Raw genomic sequence first — 23479 nt, 5'->3', positions numbered from 1 at the left:
TATTTTTTTTCTAAGTTTGGTTCTTCTTTTTTTTTTTTTTAAACCAAGTAGAAAATGCCAGAATTGTCCAACATTTTTTAAAATGACTAGCTCGTGACCCTCTGATATTTAAACAGTATGGACCATCATACTCTGAAAAATCAAGCTTTATAAAAAATTAATCTCTCAGGTGCTCAGATGTCTTAAGTTACTTTTGGAAATACTGACTAATAATAATTATTGCCTGCTCTGCTTCACTGTTAATCTCTCTTTCAGAAAGTGCACTTCTTGAACTGTAGAAAATGACACTTTTAAGAAGAATTTTGCATTTTTCTGACTGCAGCAAACCATATGGAGAGTGGCTGATGGGTCCTGATGGATAACACATATACTAGCAGCCTCCCAGAATACTTAAATCTGAAAAGAAGGAAGCTCTGCAGAAGTGGCCTGGATAGCTCCATAAATCAATGCCACACTGTTAATTCCTGACAGCTACTAAAAATTAAGGGATGGTCAATTTTAAGGATTGGTCCTACAAAAGTCTTGCAATTGTTCTTTCAAGAGAGCCATAATCTCCATTTGGGGAGCAAGAGAACCATTATATGTAATTATTCAGTGGCTCTGCTGAAATTTCAGCCTAGCTCTTGAAGGCTAATTTTGCTATTCATCACTCTAAGTAAAAGCGCAGCCAAAGATGTCGCTTTTGTTTATATCAAGCTTTTTTTCCCTGGAAATTCAAACCAAAAAAAGCATCGCATTTGTTGTAGAATCATTCAGTCCCACTGGCAGGTTAGCCAGTGCTGTAACCTACCACAGCCTGGACTAGGAAAGCCAGACACTAAGGAATTTATATGTGATTTGCTTCACTTAGAAACAGAGTACTGGCATCCAGTTAGAGGAAAGCTTCCTCAAAGAGATGATTATGAAACCAACACTCGCATTGGTATCACACAGACATTTTGACATACTGCATGAGTCAGAGAAACACTTTTAATGTGTATGTGAGCACCTTTGCCTGCAGAACTCCCATTGCATTGACACCAATTCTACTTTCAAGTCACATCAGTTCACAAGCTATGATGCAACATCATTGAAAATGTGCATGTATTTATTAGAGGTTACAGCATAAAATATGCAGGCACCTTGAAATATATTTCAGACTGTGACAGCAGGCAGAGTGACTGAATACATGTCAGAGGTTTATGATGAACTCTAAAGTGTCTTCATTTAAGAGGCAGCATCCTTTTTTATAGGCATCCTTTATTGCTTGATTTATTCTTTCTATCTGTAACTAACCTCCAGACTCATAGATTTAGACTCCTGCTGTGATGTTGCTTGAATGCCATGCACCTCCGAGCTCTGCAAAATGTTCTGACAAAGTCATTGCTTGGTCGTCTCTCACTGTTCAGAACAATGCCAATGGATTGAGAGATTAAATGATACCCCACTGCTCAACTGAGAACCCATAAAATCAACATATTTAGTGGGTGTTTTAGAAAATTTGTCACATGCTAAGCAGGAAAGAGCAGGAAAGGACTAGGAGATATTTAGTGTTCCATTTTCCGCTCTCTTTAGCAGTATTGCCCTTGATGTTTTCAGTAAGATCTTTTTTTGCAAAGAATTAAGCACAAACTGATGGTGGGGATGAGGAACTGAGCGTAAGTGAATGGCAAATTACTCTCTTCTTGATACAATCAGTTTGATCCCATATAGCAAGACCTGAGCATTTATGGAAGTAGGCAGGGCATAGACGGGCCAAGCCCCACGCTAAGGCAGCGACCAGATCCCAGGGATGAATTCAGGACCCAGCTTGTTTCCACGTGTGCAGTTCATGCAAAAACGCATACAGTGTGTTTACAAGAAGACGTCATTAACTTGAAAGGAATTATACAGTAGTGAACAAGGGACATAATGTACTGTGTAAGGCCATCGTTACCTCATGACTTCATGGGAACTTTTTTTTTAATAAAGGCAAAGCATTGCCTACAGGATTTAGCCTATTAATACTAACACCAAAACTGCATCGGTAATCCCACATTACCAAAGTTTCTTCAAAAAGTATTAGTGAATTAAGCCAATGCCTGCAGTATGATATACACCTAAGGGTTTGGATTTGGCAAGGAGTAGAAATGCATTGCCCAAATCTCCTGGCACCGTACAGCTGGGACTGGCTTTTTCCACCATGCTCACAGCACAGTTCTTTCTGCCCCAGGGGAACAAGAATTGATGATCTGGTACTGAGAGGTTTGGAGGCTTTAGATAGAAATGAACAGCAACTACGAAAGGCTTAATTTTTGTACCCTAAAAGGCTCTGTCAGAAATGTAATTTGTAATTAATTAGAAGTGTACAAACCAGATAAAAGTCTGTTAAAGTCAAGCAGTTTTTAACCAAGGGAACTCTGCCTTTCAACTACCAGCTGAAAGCTCAGGACCTTTTCACAAGTTTCTCTGTGCTTTCCAGATGATCATTCTGGCAGCACGTGAGTTTCCAAAACGAAATTCTTCAGGTTTATAAAAAAGTTTCCATCTTTAGACAGAGCTCCTCAGCTGATTCTTGTAAGATATCCTGTTTTTCTAAAGAGACTTTTATTGCAATATGAATTTATTACAAACCATTCCACATGCGCACATTTTCCATCATACCTTGTGGGTCATAAGAGAGAGAATTTAATTTCAGAAACCTTAGGAAGCAATAACAATCTTTAACCTCTGGCATTGCACGAGAAGATACTGCATATTTTCTATCAAAATGAACAGCTCTAATAACCTTCCATTAATATCCATTTATATTTATTACTTCTTCATTAAAGTTAAGGCACCAAATCCTTAATAAAAAAAAAAAATAAATTGACATTTTACTTCACTTCTTTCTCTGTCTTTTAAAATGTTAATACTTAAGAAGTGGACAGGACATGACATATTTTTATCACTGCCACACAGTTCAGCACTAGCAGCATAAACCCTTTGTGTCTTGCTTTTTGCCCTTATTATATCAAATATAAGCAGATTTTCACTGGGTTCACTGACAGGGAACATCTCCTTACAGCAGCACATCCCCTCATTATCCAGCCCTCTCAGCTGTTCTCAAGCTCACCAGGAGGCCATTTCCCCTCTGCTTTACAATCTCATTTATGATCCTTGATGGCCTAAGTTTGGGGTTTTTTTGGTTTACTTTCTTGCTTGATTCCCCTGTGTCACTTTACAACATGTCCTCAGCCAGCCTTCCCACAGTCGTCCCTAATGACATGAAACCAGGCAAAGAGGGAGAGAATGTGTTTTTCTTTTTGTATTGTGAAAAGCAAGAGAGAACTCGGGAACCGAAGTCAACTCGACATGAGAAACAGAGAATTGCAGCTGAGTTTCAGCTGGTGAAACAACTGCCAGGAGGGTCCCAAGAGCCCAACACCCATTCGTGTTAGCCTAACCCAGGGAAAAGCTCCTCTCCTTCTGCAGCTACTGCCCACACCCTGGGAGATATGCTCCTTCTCTCTGGAGAACCAAGCTGTATTTCTGAACATGTTTTTTCAGGCTTTCTTGGAGCCACTCACCTGCTTTTTTAGCTATTACAGGGTTGCAATCACGTTTCTGCTTCCTCATCTCCTGCATGGTCCTGAAACCATATGACACCGTGTGAAACACAGGCTTCTAAGTTTGGCTTCTTCCATCCAAGGACACAATGTCCTTGTGCAGCTCAAGTGAAATACGGCGTTATTTTACTTGCCAGCAAAGCTGTGTGTATGTACTGAGGTATGTATTTATAGCAGCCACCTCTGCTGATGGATGAAATGGTGGCTGCCACTTTGCCTTTCAAACTAGCAACGCTCCACCTTTAATACGGTGCTTTCACGTGCTTGGCCTCAAAAAATGCTGCTTTTTTCAGTGAGTCACTCCAATGCCAACTCAGCTGGGAACCTGAGCAGGGGACTGCCAGCTTCAGAAGCGTCAGCAGAATCTGGAAATGAGGCTCTCAATTTTACTAAGACAGAGAAGAGAAAGAGGAACCACCTGCCAGCTTCTGCCTGCGCTGACGGCACAAGTAGCTTCTGCATTTCCATTTCCTCCCTTCACGGGACATGAGCGTGCACAAGGTGCAAGACGGGTCACCAACCATCTCCAGTCCGCCGCTGCTGAGCCAACTCACTTCTGAGCCCAGAAAACACACGGCAGCACACAGCAAATGCTCACGCACTAATAATATGTTACTATTGTTCTAGATGAAGCAGAGACCAGGGGAGCAACTATGGGTTGTGTAGGGGTCCCCAAAGAGGGACACAGGTTTGACTGCTGAGTCATATTTAGAAAGGGGCTCTCATTAGCCACGTGCTGCCTCCGCAGAGCTGAATCCAAACACCATTTGACAGCAGGGAGTGACATTCCTTTACTATGAACTCAGCAATGCTATTTGGTCGGAAATGACTACTATTCAAAACAGCCAAAGGTGCCACAATAACCCACGGGATAAATCCATCCTGCAAAATATGCAGGTGGAATAGAGCAGCAGTAGCCACCGCCCATTAAAAAGGTAAAATCAATTAAAGTCATGAGGAAACGACATAGCTACTCCTGTTTGGCCTAGAGAAAACAACCCTATTCCACATGAGACATAAATTCAGAATAAAGATTCTGTAGGCACAGTGAATATTTATGATTTCTCTTAGTAAGTCTACAAAATACTGCTTTCAAATGAAAGGATCCCATTACAGTTATGGACACATTTTTCTCCTCTCTTTAACAGGGTTATGCAACAGGTATCGATTCCTAACTACAGTCTAAAGTACAATTAGTGTATTTGTAATAGTGTCCTTTTTAATCACAGTGGACTTGTATAGCTCAAAGTACCTCACTCACACTAAATAATAAGTATTATTGCTTGATACAGCCAAACCCTCCGGCATCAGCAGACAGCAGTAGGAAACGAAACCCTGAGGACCTCTTCACTTGGGCAAGAAAAGCCTCTGAACTGTCCTTCCCTATTTTGTATGAGGTTAATGAGAAGTTCATGTTAAATGCTCGGTTTTAAGGAAGCTGGTCCGTAACTGGCTCTTCGTCAGGCAAAATCCCAGATGCGGTTCCCATGCTGGGCTCTGCACGGCTGCAGGCGCGGGGAGCTCTGTTTGCCAGAGGGCTCCCAGGCTCGCGTGCAAAGTCTCAGTGGGGAGACAGTCCTTCTTTAAAAGCAGGTACCGAGTGCTGAGTAAGGCAAAGATTTTTATTTTGCCTGCTTTGCTCTTCATTTTGGGTTTTAGAAATGCGAGATACACAGCTGGAGAGAAGCATAAAGGGATAGAGAGAAATATTAAAGAAAACCATGTATTTTTCTACCCAAAAGCAAACATGGTGCTCAGTGGATTACATTCCTCTCATTTCTTTAAGATAAGAATAGCGTTCAAAGGAAAATCTCCTTCTCTTCTGAGCTATTCAGTCATTTTGAACACGATTACATCCTAAATATCACAGTATTTGCAAAGGATTGGGATCACAGTGATAGGCAGGTAAGGTGCTTTCTTTGCCACCTTTCTATTTACTTCTGTATTTCATGCTCAATATCCTTGGTACAAATAGCTCTATCTCAAGTACAAATGTTATGATAAAACAACAGTTTCTGAGCCTCTCACAGAGCATTAGAAATGCTGCATCCCAGACCAGCACACCAACGGATTCACAGTGCAGCATTTCCCAACTACGCTACATAAGAGCAGCACTAGCCAGGCTCTGCTGAAAGGCAAACGTGTTGCCCAACTTGCACTGAAACAAACGCTGGTTTGCCTGCCCTCCTCTCTGGGTCCTTGTCTGATGATTGCTTTTAGGACACTTATAGCTGCAGTTAGACAATAACCTGCAGGTCCTGTTACAGCTGACACCCCAAAAACGGTCCTTAAAGCCTGCAGACCAGGTTTTCCTCCCAGGGCACAAGCAGTAAGGTATGTCACTCTGGAACATGTAGCCCTCCTTAATCATTATCAAAATGTAAATGAAAGGCAACACTTTCTATAAACATCTGCATTCTAGAGGCTAAAGGGTATTTGCATCATTTTCTGTAAGACCTTCCAAAAAATACCACCTCAGGGAGCAGACTAACCTACTAGACAGATACATCATGTTAGATGTGTCACCACATCCTTTTAATCAGTGCATAGTCAATACTCTGTATCATATGAATAACTAATTAGTTTCGCAACTTATTTCCACAGATGTCATTGCAAAATCTATCTGAGGAATGTCATCTGCACTTGAGAGAAGGACAAGCATTGTAATTAAGTATTAAGCCATTTCACCAGTGTGAGTCTGCCATGGAGTGTGAAATGGCTATAATTCACATTTTTAAGACCTTGCATTTATTAGCATCTATTTTCTACTCAAGGTTAGTGGTGTGCCGTACAGAGAGTTAAAAAAAGGCAAAAAACCCTCACATTTTTGTTATTCAAATGGATATACATGCATGTCTGACTGTACAGATTGGTCACACTGATAGGGTTTCTCTTAAGTCCCAGAGGACTTCTGGCTCATACACCTTTGTGAACAGCACTCGAAGGTTAGATGAATGCTCTGATTATGGAGCAAGTGACATTCTGCTGTTGAAAGCTAATGACAATCCTGGGCACAACGCACCTAGGCAGGATACAGATCTTGTATACAAGAAAGATATTCAGTCTGAGATAACAGTCAGGATTGACGATTAATATCTCCCAGAAAAAAGGCTTTGTTTGCATTAGGAAACCCCTACAGAATACATGCAGAGAGAGAATAATGAACCAGGCTACTGTATTCTATTCAGGGCCCAGGGAAAGTTAAACTGGTCTCTGTCTGGAGCCATTGCTCCAGTTGCAATTATGCTACTTAATTATATGCAGAAGGAGTCTTGTGTATCCTCCCACCAACCACCAAATGAGAGGGATATTTCCACTGCTCTCTATCCCATAAGTGATGCCATTTGGCATTTCCTTTAGAAATCTGTCCTTTACTTCCCTATTCCCACTTGAAGGGCCATGTGGCTCTGGTGGAATACGCATGCTCTCGCACCTACGCATTCCTGCAGCACAGGGGGCATGAGCACATCTGCAAAGAGCCACGCACCCCACTGCAGGCTGCTCAACCACCAATTCCAACTGCTTTGCCTTTTTTCCCTAGCTCGAGTCTATCTCATTTTTTATTTCAGCAATATACCGTGTTCAAAACACCTTCATGCCAAGCTCCCCTTCCTGCCAAGCCTGCTTTCACCATCCATTAGCCCTCTTTGAAGAGGATCTGCCTGTCTATGGACAGATGCTATTAGCAGCACTGTGAACAGGGCAGGGCCATGATTTATCCAGCCGGGATAAATCAGCAAAGCTCTGTCAACGCCTCTGCCATTTCCTAGGCACGTGCCTCCTGAGCATCTCATCCAAATCTAGGCTTCACCTGCTAAAAGCAGGGAAGGAAAGGACACCAAGAGCTAAATCCCCCTTTTCTGGTGCTGGGTGTGAAAGAGATGAAGGTCATTAAGAGAAGATTTGCTGGGGTAAAGGAAGGGAACAGCAACCCCCTTATCCCCCTTTTTGCAACAGAAATACTTTAACAGATGGAAAGCCCCAGCAATCGACTGCCTTGTAACTCCAAGCCTTATAATACGCTGCCCACAAGAAGCCTATGGAAAGCCTGCCTTTGATTTGGGAGGGCTGTGGCTTGTCTTCTATAACAGATGAACAGGCAGCAGCTTTGAAGGGATGTCAACAGGAGGAAAGGCTAAAGCAAAGTGGCTGTGGCCGTGAAATCAGTGTGAATTCTGCCCTGAGAAAGTTTCATCCAACAGCAAGCATTTCAAGAAGCTTTAGCTGTTGCAGGAAAATTGTTAGATCAGGTGTGGTCTCCTAGATTAAACAATGAAGAGTGATGAGGACCTCTGCCATTCAAAAGAAACTCCCTGAAGTCCACTTAAGTTAGCTTGAAGTTTAGAAACCAGGAACCTGTTCTCTCATTTTAGTTGCACGCTAATGTGTTGACTTCAGTGGAGATAGTCATATAAATCCAACCCATCTGTGTCATATGAAAATAGTTATATTTGTTACAATGTGGAAAGTAAAGCTCACCCCAAGGCAAAAGTCTGTTGTCTTTTAAGCTGGTAGGACTACCAAAATTATTGGGATTGCACTGGTATAACAGAGAAAAGAATCGCACCCTTTCTGGTAAATTAAACGGAAAATAACACCAGCTAGATACAAGGCTACATTGGCCATTTTACATTTGCTGGCACCTCACAGGAATCCCCAAGTGTTTGCTGTAAACTACACAGTGTTTCAGTATCACACACTAGTCTTTATAAACAACTTCCATTTCTCATCAATTACTTCCTCTTTCATACCATTCATTTTTTGCATTTCCTCTAATTTTTGTTCCCTTAATCTTTATTAATGTAACAGGTTTTAGACAGAAACATTATTTGTGTTCATACTTATTGAAAATGTTGCTGCTGCCTTGTGAAACACAGCTAAGAGAAACCTTAATTCGGTAAGAATTACTGTTTTGCAAAATGAGTATTGTTACATCAGCTAAGCACTGTATTAAATTGCTTTTTGTTACAATAGGTCTCACTTGGACTATTTGGATAGTTCAGTACTGCACATGGTAAGGTAGAATTGCACTAATAAAATCAAGCTGCAGGTACATTTCATCTGCCATTTGGTACTTTCAGTGCTTCATAATTAACTTTGGTCAAAAATTACCCCTTCAAGCCCAAGGGATTAATTCTTCCTTAACTGTATTTGTGCATTACAGGAAAACGGTTATCCCTTGGTTTCCTGGCCTTGGATGAGCGGTTTACTGCATTTTTAACCTACAATAATTGTGGATGAATTCCAGCTGTGTGCTTGCCCCTCATGGAGTGAATTTCGTGCTGATTTCTTTTTATTTAACTCTGGAACAGAAATGCCCTAAACCTGGTTTCCATGCTCTGGGTGCCCCTGCCCAGCATGACCTGGACACTGGGGAGGTACTCAGGCTAGCTCTGAGCCCAGGGACTGGGATGGACGCTGTAACACAGCACCCATCTGGCATACAACCTCCCAGCTTCCAGCACTTAGCAGTTTAACAACATCCTCCTGATATTTTTTCTTATATTGGATCACCCACTTTTTAATCCCCTCCCCTCAAATTATTTCCCTTCTTCTTTACTCATTGGCTAGTCTAGCCTTTATCCCTCACCTCGGAAGTTTGCTGATCTTGTGTTTGTCCGACAACTTCTGTTAGCCTCCTTGGATATATTTGCCTTTTGGAAGAAGATAAATAGAGAAAGGCAGGTGATTCCTGCCAGTGTCAAGGAGAGGCTCTCAAGACAGGCTCTTGACAAGTTACTTGGGTGCTACTAAAATAATCCAGTGAAAAAAGGTCATCTTGAATTCAACTTTTATACATAGGCAATCACATTACCATATGTCAAAGACACCAGCGTGCATTAAAAAGAGTCAATGCAGATAAGTACAATTATTTCAATGTCCAAACAAATCTCCCAAGCCCTCCCTCGAAACTATTTTGGGATGATATTGAATGGCAATATTAACCATTCCAAGAATTTGAAAATAATTTGAATTTGTTTCCTTTCTTTTTTTACTGTTTTTGACCAGTTTAGAACCCAATGAACAACTACCAAAACTTTCAAGAGCCTAAAATTACTTTAAATAAGTAAAAACATGGAAATGTTCACAGAAGTATATCAAATCGTTTTTCAACCATCTCTAGTTCTTAGGTCATTATTAAAGAATATTCTAGATCCCATATAGGAAACATGAACCGTTAATAACACCCTGCACTAAACAAGACATTTATGAGCTCTGGCATTCCTACTACAACTGATACTGAATAGGATTGGTTTAGGACACATGAGTCTGCAGCAGGAGAGAGCACCTCCTGAGAAGATCAGCAACAAAGTCCAGACCTGGATCAAACAAACATTGAACTAATTCTTGCAGCCTTGTGATGGGCTTAGCATGCAGGGAAAAAGTTACGCACATACGGCCACCTGATTTTCCTCCATCTAAACCTCTGCAGACAAAAGTGTTTTAAAAAGGGCAGTCGGGAAAGAGGAACACACCTTGTCTGTTCTCCAGGACGGCGACCACCTTGTAGAGCAGCCGGTTACTAATAAATGAATTAGGCTACATGAACTGAAGACCGTTGGTCAGCTAAATGGGGACAGAAAGTCTGTTGAGGATGTGTGTGCTGTCACTTGGCGCATGTCAGTCTTCGTGACACTTGGGCATGACTGAAGGGCTTTGGGAGATGGGAGGAAAAGAAGGAAAGAAACAGGGGTGACTGGCATGATTAGCGTACTGCCTGTCTTGCAGGAGAAATCAGTCTGTTAAGGAGAGGAGAAAGGGAAAGAAGACATACAGATGGTCTGACTCCCAGTGGTGACAGGAGCACTTGGTCTCCTCTCTTTCTGATAGTGACAGTCGCTGTCACCTTATTTTGAAGTCTCCTAACAAAAAAGTGGGAGTCAGTATGGTACTGAAAAGACCAAATGGATAAATCATGTAACTAATCGTAACTATTTGGTCTAGGAAGAGCGATGGAGATTGGTGGCACTTGGTGACGGCCTGCAATAGCTGAATGTGCACTTTCCCACCCCGAGAACTTCAGACAAAGGAGGAAAGAAAGTTTGCATGATTTCTTACAGAAAAAGGTCTTTTAGAATCAAGCTAGCTACTGAGTGCATGTTTACAATGCTGTTTTCCTAGCAATGTATGAGAGCTCAGGACCCATAGGCTGCCATCTCATTCCGTCCCTTTTCACTGCAGCATCTTTTTAAATAGGCCAAAACGACACCTTACGCACACACTTTGCTGTCAAAATAGGAAGGTACCAAAAAATGTCCCCCCAGAGTAAGATTATTTTGTCTCTTAACTCTGTACTGCACCCAAAAGGCACCATTTTACCTAAGAAGCAGCCAGTGCTCCAACATGTAGGGAGAGAGATGGATGGTTCTTGGTTTGGGGAGGAATAGAGCATTTGCTCTTGGGAAACTTTGCTTTCTCTACACAGTGCTACCATTGCTTTTTTCTTCTCAGGGTGGTGGAAAAACATTTATTTTTGCCAAGATAAAGTTTTCAGAAGCACACAAAATGTTTTAGGACCCTGTGGGATTTTTTTTTTCAAGGTAAATCCTATTAAATGATTTTCCCTTAAAAAAAAAAAGACACGCCCCCCCCCCCCCCCCCCAATTTTTATAGGATTTTTTTCACCCAGTCCACTAATTTCAAATGAAGTCAGTTATCTAACGGCTCTCTGCATAAAACAAGTGAACTAACAACACGAATTTAAAGCAGATCAAATATACTGAATCAACCCCTCGGATGGATATTGCCATTAATTCATTTCAATTTCATTTATCTTAATTCCCTTTGGAACAGAAGCATACGTAATCAGATTAAGGCCATTTTAATTCACATTTTCCCCCTCTAATATGACACCCGACACTTATTTGGATTAAATTCCCCTCCCATGTTTAGAAAACACCTAAGCAACCACAAACTTAGACCTAAATCTTGCATCTCTTTTTCACTACTGAAAACGGGACCTGGTTTTGTAAGTGACTTAGATGCTAGTGGATATTTTAACTATGAACTTGCTTTTTTTTCTTTTTTTTTTTTCCTGAAAATGTCAGTAAACATGGGCTGTGCCTGAAAGCCTTTGTTCCCCGAACCTCACCTACCAATCCACCCACCTGCTGACTGCTTCATTTGCTTGCTCTGCCCGGAGAAACGGAGGGGACGTGTGCTCTGCACCAGCGCACCCTGCCCTCCTGCGGCTCCTTCCACCACAGCAGACCCTGGAGCTGCCCTGGCAGTCGCATGTCAGGCTGAGCAAAGACCCTGTTTCCTCTTTTTTTAAAGGAAGTATACCAAGATTGGGAAAACCACAAGGCAGGGTTAAAGTCACTTCACAGAGAAAGAGAACAAACTTTCCTAACAAACTGAACCACAGCACCACCGTGCTTGTTGTCTGACATATGAACCCCTGAGTGCAAAATGGGAACAATTAGAGTGTTTCAAGAGAGAAACTGAAAGATAGAGAGAGACCCAAAGGAAGGCAGCCAGGATATTCTTCAACTTCCACGGTGATCTAGCTGGGCCATAACTATGCCCGGTATCAGAGCAGAGAGAGTTAATGAGAGGTCCTCTCCCACCTCACTGCATCCGCAGTAAATCTGCAGTGCTCGTGCACACCTTCAGCTGTCTGAAGATTGCTTCATCCCCAGCAGTTTCCAGGAAAGGAGTTTGCAACCCAAGACCTAAGGACAAGATATCCTTCTGGAGAATTTTTTTCGCCTTTTCTCTCTCTCTCTTTTTCTAAGGAAGGAAAATTAGAGCATTGATGGCAAACCCCTACAGTCCTCTTGGTCAGAAGATATCAGGAGATTCAGTCAATAATTTATTAGGCCATATGATTAGTCTCTTTTCAGAGACTAGTCTTCCAAACTAACCTGTAGTGCCACGCTTTTTTTTTTTTTTTTAATAAATATAATGCCCAGCATAAGCTTGAGGGCAAAGCTGGTTCTCAGGAGCTGTGCTGTTTATTGCCTCCTGAAATATTGCTGTCAGCAAGCAGCATCTCTGTGAGTGTCAGCAGTTACATGCGTGCACAGCTAGACCCTGTGTAGGTCAGGGAGGGTTTGCATTTCTGCGAGACAGATAATGCTGGGGAGCATTATCCTCTTGCCTGCTGCAACTGCCTGTGTTTCAGCCCGGACTCCAGTATCTCCCTGCACAACCAGGAAAAGATTTATTTTTTTTTCAAATGCTGAGCCCAAGGTACGCAGAGCATGTTACAGAGGAGAAACAATGCTCTCATGACCTGTGATTGCCTTGAGCTCGGTCATGTTACATGTAAACACGGCAGGTCCCTTCTCTTCCATGGCATCCTCTTGGTGATGCCTTCCAAAGTGAATCCCCAAGCTCTTAAGCAAAAGCAAAAATGATGCCCAGCAGTATGTACAACTCCAACAAGGCGCCACTGAGTTACCGTTAAACCACATTCCAAAGTTTACCTTAGTTCCTTGAAGGGGTCTGCCCTGACATTGGGAGTTTCTATAGATTTAGGGAACACTGTGCCTTCTGCTCCTGAAATCACAAAACAAAACAGAAGACAAATTGTAAACATTATAAGCTGTTATCAGGGGAGTGATTGTCAAATCATACCTAGGTGCAATTTAACCCGTTGCCTGACCCCATTTCTCTCTTGCACACAACCCTTCTGTCCCCAGGAAAAGCCAGATCTTGATCATCTGAAATTGGTTGCCTTGATTACAACTGGGATTTGCCTGTAAACTGCACTTCTGGCTGTAAAAGCAGCTGCTTGCACCCTGACTGTGGGAAGTGTTTGCTGACCCAACTGATGCAGGGAGCTTGGAAAAGATACCCCCTTGGTAACCAGGCATCTAATCCAGCTATGTCCCTCATTAATGAACCTGGATGCATGCCATGACATTATTTCTTTTGCTGGGCTCTGAGAGATACTCAAAGGAGAAAATCAAATTTTGGCTCGATCACTGCAAATGTCTCTCCGGTCAAGCTGTGCTCCTGCCTGGGGAAAAGGAGGGAGGTGTCCACCTGATGAAATGCAGCACAAGCAGGCAGCAGACTCTGCTCTAGTCCCAGCCTGGCCACTGGTTTGATGTGTGACCCAGAAGTTATTTAACTTCTGCTCATTTTCCCCTTCTCTTAGAGATGGTGGGGAAGGCAGCACTACCCACATTTGCTGACTGGTTTTAGATTGCGAGCTGTGAACTGCTAGGTAATATGAACAGCTTTCCTAAGTTTCAGGCGACTGCAACCCTCTTCCGTGGCCACCTGCATATAGCCCAGGTTGGGCCATTTCACCCAGTCATCCCTGCATTGGGTCCGTAATTTGTGACTGAGCCATGCTGTGTCTCTCTAGAAAGATGAGTTTTCCCTCCCCATATCATTTAAGCCAATTTATCACCTTTTAAGCCAAAGGCAGCCCATGCCATCCTCTGCTAAGCCTTTCCACTAATTGTTCCAACTTAAAAATGTGCATCTAATCTGAACAGGTCTCACTTCAGCCTTCAGGCACTAAATTTTCTCGTGTCCTCATGTGCCAGCTCATTGGCCCTGCATGAGCAGACTCTCTACCTTCTGTAGATACCGACAGTGACCCAACCACCCCAACCTTCTCTGATTCTCTGAAAAGTTACGGCTTTCTGAATCATTCACTGCGAAGCAGATTTTCTGGACTTCTCATTGCTCTTTTCTGAACCTGTTCCACTTTTAAAATACTCTATTGGGACACAGGAGTCCCCACGTGCTGTCACTGATGCTCTTTGCTGCAGAATGTCACGTTCTTGCTCCCATTGAAACTGCCAATTAAAACACAACTGAGAACGGTACTAACTGCCTTACACACAGCAGTGTGCTAGAAATTAATGTTCATGTTCTCTAATATATAGCTGCCTGCCCGACGAGCAAGTACGACCTGTATTCTTAAATTTAGACCTGTGGTCTTGTGTTCAGACGCATTGTGAACAATTTGCCATTCATTATCTGTAGTCATCACAGCAATTTCAGTGTCAGCATGCAAACAGCATCAGTGGCATTTTTTTAATTCCTTAATTATTACTTTGATAAAGCTACTGGTTCAAACTAGAGATCCTGATTAGACCATTTACATACACTGTTTGAGATCTCTTAACACGTGCTATTATAATTGTTACTAATGTGCAGTCTGGAAGTCGCCACTATAGAATAAAAAAAGTTCTGAGATGATGCAAAACATGTTAATAAAACATCCTTCTGTAACTTCTCCTATAAGTGAGAGACACCTGTGGCTTCATTAAGGCTACACTTTCTTTGCACTGAAATAAATTATCTAAGCTGTCCAATGGTGTTAAAGAAAAAGAATCAGAATGAAAATAAGCGCTGTAACATTTATTAAAAAAACCCAACTGCTTTTTAACCTAGAGAAAAACAAAGTAATCTCAAAGATGATAAAAGCAGCCTAAAATTTGAAGCTTTATACTTGGGAATTGAAATTGATCCTATGGCACAATACAGATATTTAGCTCTTAACTTTACTATAAGCCTTCATCGTTACAAGTTGTCAAAAGCAGCTGTAACTTGCTTGAAGGTTATTATTATCAGATCTGTCCTCTCTCAACAGTTTCCAAATGATTTAAATCTCTGTTTATCCACACAATTGCCTTGGCTATTAGCTTTGCAATGAAACTTAGCAAAAGACACAGCTTGCACATATCTGCATAATAAAACAATGATTTTCCAGAGGAGGAAGATGAGGAGGTGCAGCTGCAGAGGTGCACATAGATGTTCTTGTACCCTTTTCACCTGTATTGCTTAAATGGTGACCTTATGCTGGTAATTTTAATTCATTTTTACACACTTTAAGTCAGCTACTTAAGTTATGCAAAGCCCAAAATAATGATCTGCACGTAACCAGAAATGCTTGCAGAATAAGGAGAAACTTTAGCATATTTCTAATGACTTGGGGTTTTCCAGGCTTTCATTATTTAATTTAAATGCAGGGAGCAACTTTGGAAACAAAGCCAGCAGAGATTCCAGTGCAGTCATTTCAGGAAGGCTGAAAATAAAAAAGCCTGCTATACCTCTCCTCCATCTCCTTGTTCTCCTTTCCCTACACAGTTCTTAAACCCTCTTTTCCTGTCTTCTTTATTCCCAGATCCATGAAAGAGTCCCTTATGCACTGGGAACAGGAATGAGATTTCCAAACCCTTCTGTTTCTCTGCTTTGATACGAATTAGAAGTGAACACTACCTTGATAAGGCTTCCTGCCTTGACAGCGTAATTTCTTAGTATTCTGTTTTAAGAACACAAGATCTCCCAAAGGGCCACCTGTCCCTGTCACCAAGTTGGCCATCATCCACGAGGGGATGCTGAGGGACCAGGACTGAGACATCCCTCCCTTGACTCTGGCTGTCAGCAGCTGAGGGACTCCTTGAGCTGGCCGTCTCATCCAGCCACTGGAGAGACACTGATAAGCTTTCTTCAGCTCACCTAATTATCATTTTAAGTGTCCCCATTTCTGTAGCAGGGAGTTCACAGATGAATTAAATACTCTGGAGAAGTTCTTCCTTTGGTTTCAACCTGCTGCCTGATGATTTCACTGGATGTTTGTTCTGCCTTGGACTGTGAAAAACAGTAAATAACCATCCTCTTCTTTTTGTGCTACTGGAAATTTTATAGACCTCAGATGTGCCCACTCCCACCAGCCCTCACTCTTCTACGCTGAAGAGTCTCGGTCTCTGCCTGGGGTATCGGCAGCTCCCGCAGTGCCTCCTGATCGAAACAATTGCCTTGGACAAATTCAACCACGCTGGATATTGGTGTCAAAGTCTGGCTCTTGGCCACTATGGAAGCCCCTAGCCAGGCTGTGATAGCATCAATGTTGGATGGCGTTGAAAGTGAAGGCATTAGGCTGGAGAAAGTGACCTCATTTAGTGGTTTTACTAAAGGCTTTGGCAAAAAAAGAAGGAAAGTTTGAGGGGAATGTGCTGTTGACACTGAATTGGATTATTCTGGCTCTGCAGAGGAGAAGGGAGATGTCACAGAGAAACAAAAGTTTGACCTCAAGGAGTGGAAGAAAAGAGAGAGGGTGAAATTTAAAAATATGAAGTCCAAGATCATGTGCTTAGAAAGAAGTAAAAATTTCTTCTCCATGTTGGATGCTTCCAGGATAGGAACATCCCCGGATAAGGGCCGAGTGCCGCTCCTGATTCATGGCAGCAAGACAGTGCCAAAGGAAAGGCAAACATGACATTAAACCGAAAGGCAAGAGGCAAGTCTAACAGGAACATGAAGATATCACAATATTTTAAGAATCATCAGTGAATCCTTTAACGCTTATGTAGCCCTCAGCTCATCCTCCGTGAGGAAAGTGTATAGAGAGGAAATACTGTCATGACTGCACTAACAGAAAAAGTCTATCCTACAAAAGAAGACTGGACGGACTTGGCTTTTTAGCTTAGCAGCATGACGGCTAAGGAGGTATACGAATGCTGTGTATAAATACATTAGGAGGATAAATAACATGAAGGAAAAAGAACTGCTGGCTCTAGGCCAATGTTGGCATGAGAGCAAGTGGCAACAAACTGGTCCCAAATATATTTGGGAAGAAAAGTAAGTGTTTTCTAGCCGAAAGAGGAGCAAAAATGGGAGCAGCTTTTCAGTTAGATGGGACAGACAATCTAACAGATTTGACAAATTCATGACTATAAGGCATGGCATCTCAAAACCAAGGGACAAGATTTGCAGGACCAGAAAGTGCCTTTTAGTCTTGCACTCCCCTAGTCTTATTTTTACTGTCCTCTACCTGAGGAATGATGGGGTTTGGCAAATGGTATTAATGCACAGCGTCAACAGTTCAAGACTTAGCTGCTACAATGTCCCTTCTCAATCACAGCTGTTATATCCCTCTTCTCCCTTTACTGAGCATAAAGCAAATGTAAATTAAATTTATTATTGTACAACACAGCTTCTGCTTCCTGAATTATCTGTTATTAAAACATTTGCTATCTACCATGAAAAATGCATAATACAAAATTTCTATTTCATTGCAAAGTGCTGAAAGTAATTTTTTTCATCTTATGAGACTCTCCGCTGCTGCTAAGGGTAACTTACCTGCAAACAGCCAAAGACAGTTAAGAGAAAACAATCACATAATTTGTATTTAAACATACTATACTGTACATCCCTAGGCGATAAATTATTCTTTCTCACAGTACTATATCAGAGTGACTTCTATTAAAAGCCATACTTACTGATTCCCTCTTCTGACGCTGCGTAATTTACCACCGATAAATGTTCATAAACAGTTTGACTGAAAAATCCATAAAGCCATTTCAGCTTTATTTTAAGTTCCATTTAATGTCCCTCAAAAATGATTTCATCAATGTGTTTCCATTAGCTGGTTCTCTGCCCAATAACTTATTTCCACACAATCAGTCAGGAACTTCTAAAGCATATGACAGGATCTACCTAAAGTGTTTTGAATCACCACAAAGATTCACTCAAAGAATGTTTCTTTTTTTTCCTTTCTAGTGCATAAGGTGTGGGGGCACAAATGTCGAAGACCCCTCTATGTGTTCACTTCATGGAAGAACAAAAATCAAGAGTCCTATGTCAAGTGAATATTTACAGTTTAATTTCAGGGTTTGGGGATTTTTTTGTTTGTTTGTTTCTCATCTTTCATTCGAGACTCAGAAGAAAGACTGCATGAGAACAGGTCTGCCAAACAAGAGTTTGTATTTTCTCTGGCACTAGTGGTTTCTTAGAAGCTTACTGCCACATCCAGGAGACGAGCCTTGCAGTCTGGACCACTGCAAGTGAGTTGTTGGAGCGACATCCAGCTTCTGGACCTTCTCTCGCCTCCCTCTTTCTATTCTTCACCCACCGTAAGAGCCTCCAGTGCCACCAGTCTGTTGTACCTTCTGAACAGCTCCAGCTCGTACACAGAAAGACGCTGTCCTTTCTTGCTGCAGAGCACGTGCCTGGCACAGCAATCTGCCCTCGCTGTTGCCAACATGGAAGCAACAAAAAGAGCCAAGGGGCTGGGCTTTTGGCAATCATCTCGCTCTATCACATGAATCCAAGACAGGATAAAACAAGGTGGTTTTTAAATCCCATTTTCACATTGAAACAAAGCAGAAGCATCCTGTTGTGCATGTGCGTGTTGGTCTGCCGGTCTCCTGTTGAAGGGTGCCTTTTGAAGCCCTCTTCATCCAAATGTGGAGTTGGCTGATCAATCTCATGAGTTTTGTGAGGAAAGACTGGGAGATCACTGCCACCCCACCAAGGCAAAGGCTCTGGGGTGAGCTCAACGCTGGCTGGATGCCAGCAACTCGGTAGGGGAGAGAGGAGTTACAAATGCCCCAAGAAGGGAGCAAATCTCAGCTGGAACGTGTATCTTCTTAACCAGCAACAAATCTAACCAGAGGAAAGTCGGCATCAACAGTTCAGCTTTCTAAGCTGCCTCTTGCTGTCCCCGTGTGCTGCAAAAGTACCTGAGCTGCACGACACTGTCCCGGCACCTTCCCTGGTGCAAAGGCAAGGGTCATCCCCGCTCCCCGTGGCCAGAACTGGGCTCCAGCCGTCGCGGTAAGATACTGATCACATACCGCTCCCTCTGCACAAAACTCGCTCTAGGCTTCTACTACTCTCAGCTGGAAGGGAGAGAAGGAGAGCTCAAATGCAATGTGATGAGAGGTATTTTTAGACTAATGATTGATGCTCCTGCTGTCAAGGGTAGGTGGCAATCAGCTGAACAGCACTTGGGGGTGAATAGAACGCGAAGGAGGGAAATCAGGTTTCCGCTCAGGTGCAGATGCACCTGGTTAGCTATTCCCCACTTTCCTTTTCCTTTTCTTTCTAGACAACACATTTCTTTACCACTCTGTGTATTCTTTTAGTAATAATTCCAGACCCACAGTACACCTTTAGTGTTGCATATCACTGCTTTATAATGAAATTGGGGTCTCAGAGCCCTGTGACAAACCTGGTAATTAACTTGGCTTAAGTGTATCTTTTCTTTAGGGCTCTGCCTTCATGTAGTACTGTGCAAATGAGGGGAGAAGGAGAAGGATTTGCTATGATTTTTTTTCTAGCTAAAGTCAAGAGGCAATGTATAGCGTGCTGGTGAGCCCCATAAACTACCTCTATTCCCGCCATTATTGATCAGGACACTTTCAGCAATTTGTTCATGAAAACACCTGTCTGACGAGGTTCTCTCCTCTGTAGGTCTCATCAGGGTAATACGTGACAGTCGCAGAAAGGTGTCTGTGCAAACAGATGTCCAGGAAGTAAATCCAATGCAATATAGGCAGCAATGATTTGCGCCTGCTTCTTTTAATTCCTAGCTTTAAAAGCCTTATTCATCCTTAATTTATGTTTTTAAATGGATGAACATAGTAATTGCTGTTGCTCCCCTTGAATCTCATCAAATCTGAAATCAATAAGAGCTCCATTTCAGGGCCCAACAATAATAGCCTAGCTAGGTTAAGCCAGTGCACTGAACAAAAGCCATAAAGCTTCATTCACGTTTCTTTCTAGGATACTATAGAAATAGTTCATTGCAAAGGTCTGTCTGTCTGCCTACCTTTGCTGTCAAAGTGTTGGGGAGTTGTCCTTTTACGGGTAATCTATGTAATGAAATCATGTGCAGCACCAACAAAGGTGTTTATAATAAAAATGTAATATAAATTATTTAGAATCTTTTAGATGTTGGTCTTGGCACTGTATGCACATGGGGAGTGAGTAAACCCTTAGGCACTGGGCTGTGGTTGAGTTAGGCCAGACGGGAACTCCTTGTGACTCCAGCACCGCCAGCTCCGCCGGGTGGAGGAGAAGCAGTTGTCTGACTCATAGACCCAAGAAATCAATGGAGCCTGGTTTTAAGCTAGAAAACTTGCAAACAAGATGAGCTGCAAGCTCTAAGATGAGCATGCGGGTCATTAGTGATGTGTGTGTCTGCAGACACACGTTGATCTTCAACAGCCTAGCTTCTGTGGTTGAATGTCTGAGAAACTTAAAGGGAATAATAGAAAAGAACAGAAGGGCTTGCATCCAAACTGAGAAAAGACATACGAAGAAAGGTTGCTACAACTTATGCTGACCTCTAGATATTTCCTCCTTGACTAGTTTTGGGGTCCTTCAACACTTTTTCTGCAGCTCAACAATAGCAATGTCATCACTGCATTCCTTTGAAGCTCTTCTTGGCATTCTTGTGCAAAGTTGCAAAGAAACTCAGGAGAGCACCTGAAGTAGGAATACACAGTGGAAATTTATCAAGGAGAATATTATGTGAGCTTCAAACAGATCAGGTTGTGAAGGCTAGGGAAAACACTTAGGAAATAAAATATAAATCTGCCACACTTTTAAACTTGATTTCAGTGTTGGTAAGTGTACAGTATGTTTCTTTCATAATCCTTGTGACATTTAGTCAATATTAATCTGATGGTGGATGATTCTTCTTTTTCCTTAAACAGGATTAAGGTAACGCAACCTGAACACACATTTCAGCCTGGACTCAAAGCCTATACACTTTACATAAATGCTATCCTTTTTGCCTGGAACGTACGTTGAAGTAAAAGCAAACACAAGGAAAACTTCTTAGTGTATCTCCCCTCTCGACACACATTGCTCTCTCCAACAAAAGACAAGTTTAAATCTGGGTGAGTGGATTTTGAAAAGGGAAGGCAATGTTAGCTGAATTTGCCATTAAAGGAATGGACAACAGTGCCTACACCTATTGCCCCCAAGGCAGCAAAGCAATCAGAAGTATTCATTCAAGAACTGTATGTTTGTTCAAGATCTGGTAGTTTTAATTTCTTCCCTTATTCAATGGGAAAAAAACTTTATTTGGAAGAAAGCATCCAGAAATCCCATCCCAGCCTCTCGGGACAAAAACACCCACCCAATTCAACCAAATAATTTTTTTCTATATACTTTTTAAATTCTGTGTCACTGCTGATTACAGATTAAATAACTTTTTCACATTGACTTTTACATTGATATGGAAATGGTGCAATTCCTAACTGAGAGCAAAAAAGAATTTTCTTGAGGCTTTAATCACTGATAGGAAACATTTCTTTTTTCCCCACTGCTCCTTAATTTTGTTAAACATATTTTTTTTTCAGCACCACAGCTCTGCAATGAGGCCAAAGAAATTTGTTGGAAGTCCATTGCCATGACTGAATGCTACACACAGTGGAGGCTGTTTCCAGTCTTGCTAGTGCCAGTGCTAAAACCTGGTGTCTACATTTGTCAGCGTATTTCCCTAGTTTCCTCATTTTATTCTCTGTCCCTTTTCTGCAGGACCAATGACTACACGACAGCTTGGCAATCGCTCTGGGACTGCATTAGTATTACTGCTTAATTACCTATAGGGAGCGCATAGTGAATATTCATAGCTGCTTCTAAAGAAGTTCATACATCTTCAGCAAAAGATCAAATGCCTGCCCAAGCCTTATGAGCAGCGCGGTTGTGGCACGCTCTTTTCTCTTGCCGAGAGCACAGAAGGGAGCTGTGGAGCAACTGCTACCTCCAGGTGCCTTTGAAGCAGCCTGAGCAAACAGGAGCTCATTTGCAACTGGATAAACTGGGAAAGGCCTCTGACCCCAGGCTGATGGTACAGAGTTTGCTTCCAGAAGCACGGTGAGGTACCCCAGCAAGGTACCGTGGCCACGCTTTGGCAGCACCGAGCCATCTCTGAGTTAGAGGCAACTTCTTCTCTGCTGCCTTTGTAAAGGAAAAGGATCATAGTAGGAAAATGTTTCAATTTGCTAGGAAAAGAGCCTTGTAGCACCATTTCTCCTTTGAAAAAGCTTTGAAAAGTAGCACCATTTCTCCTTTGAAAAAGCTTTGAAAAGTATGTTTCTCAGGAAAATGTACAAAATCCACAATACAAAGATTCAAGCTTGGCATTTGTCCTCAGGCATAAAGTTGCAGCAGACTCGGTGGTGAGGCCAGAAAGCTCCATTTCATCTCTGGATCAGGCCTGATTTCAACACTTGGCTACAAAAGTTGTTCCCTGTGCCACAAACAAATCAGCAAAATGCCAGTTTGAAATCATAATGGTGCTGTAAAGGGCAACCGTGCATGTCCTGACCCATAAATAATCCCTTCTGAAGATGGGTGCATGCAGCAAAAATGGGTGTTAATTCCTGGAAGTTGTGAAATTTCTAACTTACACCACCCTCTAAAATGACTGGTACCAGTCAAATAGCTTTGTGGATTGTTTTAATGAAATATAACTACTCTTGCACTCATTAAAGTTACTCTGCTGTAAATATTGCAGCAAACACAAGCTAGAAAGCACGTGCCAAGAAGCTACTAAAATTGTAATATTGAGGAAACGTGAGCAGAGTCCTCTAACCAGGCTGGCATTACAGCCACAGTTCTGCAGGGCTCCTCCCAGATCAAGCTAATACAAAGCTCCCTGAAAATGTTTGTAGATGTGAAGCTTTAGAGACAGCTCGGCCAGCTTACACAGACATACTAGTGCACCGCATTCATATTAAATCCTGTTTTCCTCTTGTCCAAAGCGAAGGACACTGCAAATACTTTTTTAACCCTTCCATGGGTAATAAAAGCCACCACTTTGTGTTCTGCAAATACAGAGAAGGTTACCCTTTCCGCCCCCCAAAACAGAAAATCCCACCCCAAACCCTCCCATTTAAAAGAGGCTTCTACAAGACAATCATGCATTGATCTCATTGACTACAAATTTGGGCTATGTTGCTTTTATCAGTGGTGTTCCTCCACTAAAACCTCTGAAGTCTTTAATATATAGCTTTCATAAATAAAATGCTGGAATTGTGCCTTGGAATTAATTACTCCAAACTTATTAATAAATTTGCAATAACATTTCAACAGCTGATTCCTCGTGTCAGGTGCATTCCCAGGCACCTGGAGAGAAATCAGAACAAAACCCACTCCCAAACTAACATTTCTGAAACTCTAACCTGTGGCCAGCATTTGAATGC

The 23479-nt window shown here is 42.1% G+C and overlaps 1 protein-coding gene across 13 annotated transcripts in view; it reads right to left on the bottom strand.

Moving 5' to 3' along the window:
• SGCD (sarcoglycan delta) overlaps positions 1-23479 on the bottom strand; it is a 431589-nt gene that overhangs the window by 50577 nt on the left and 357533 nt on the right. For all 13 annotated transcript variants that reach the window (XR_012654342.1, XM_075057001.1, XM_075056999.1 and 10 more), the window contains one exon: positions 12998-13070. Coding sequence is in view for 12 of the 13 variants with exons in the window: in XM_075057001.1 (XP_074913102.1) it covers positions 12998-13070 (73 nt within the window). In the remaining variant the exon portion in view is untranslated. The remainder of the gene's footprint in view (positions 1-12997; positions 13071-23479) is intronic.

This window comes from Buteo buteo, chromosome 24 (assembly GCF_964188355.1).
Source record: "Buteo buteo chromosome 24, bButBut1.hap1.1, whole genome shotgun sequence".
Classification (NCBI taxonomy): Eukaryota; Metazoa; Chordata; class Aves; order Accipitriformes; family Accipitridae; genus Buteo; species Buteo buteo.
This window is presented reverse-complemented; position numbering and strand designations above follow the sequence as displayed.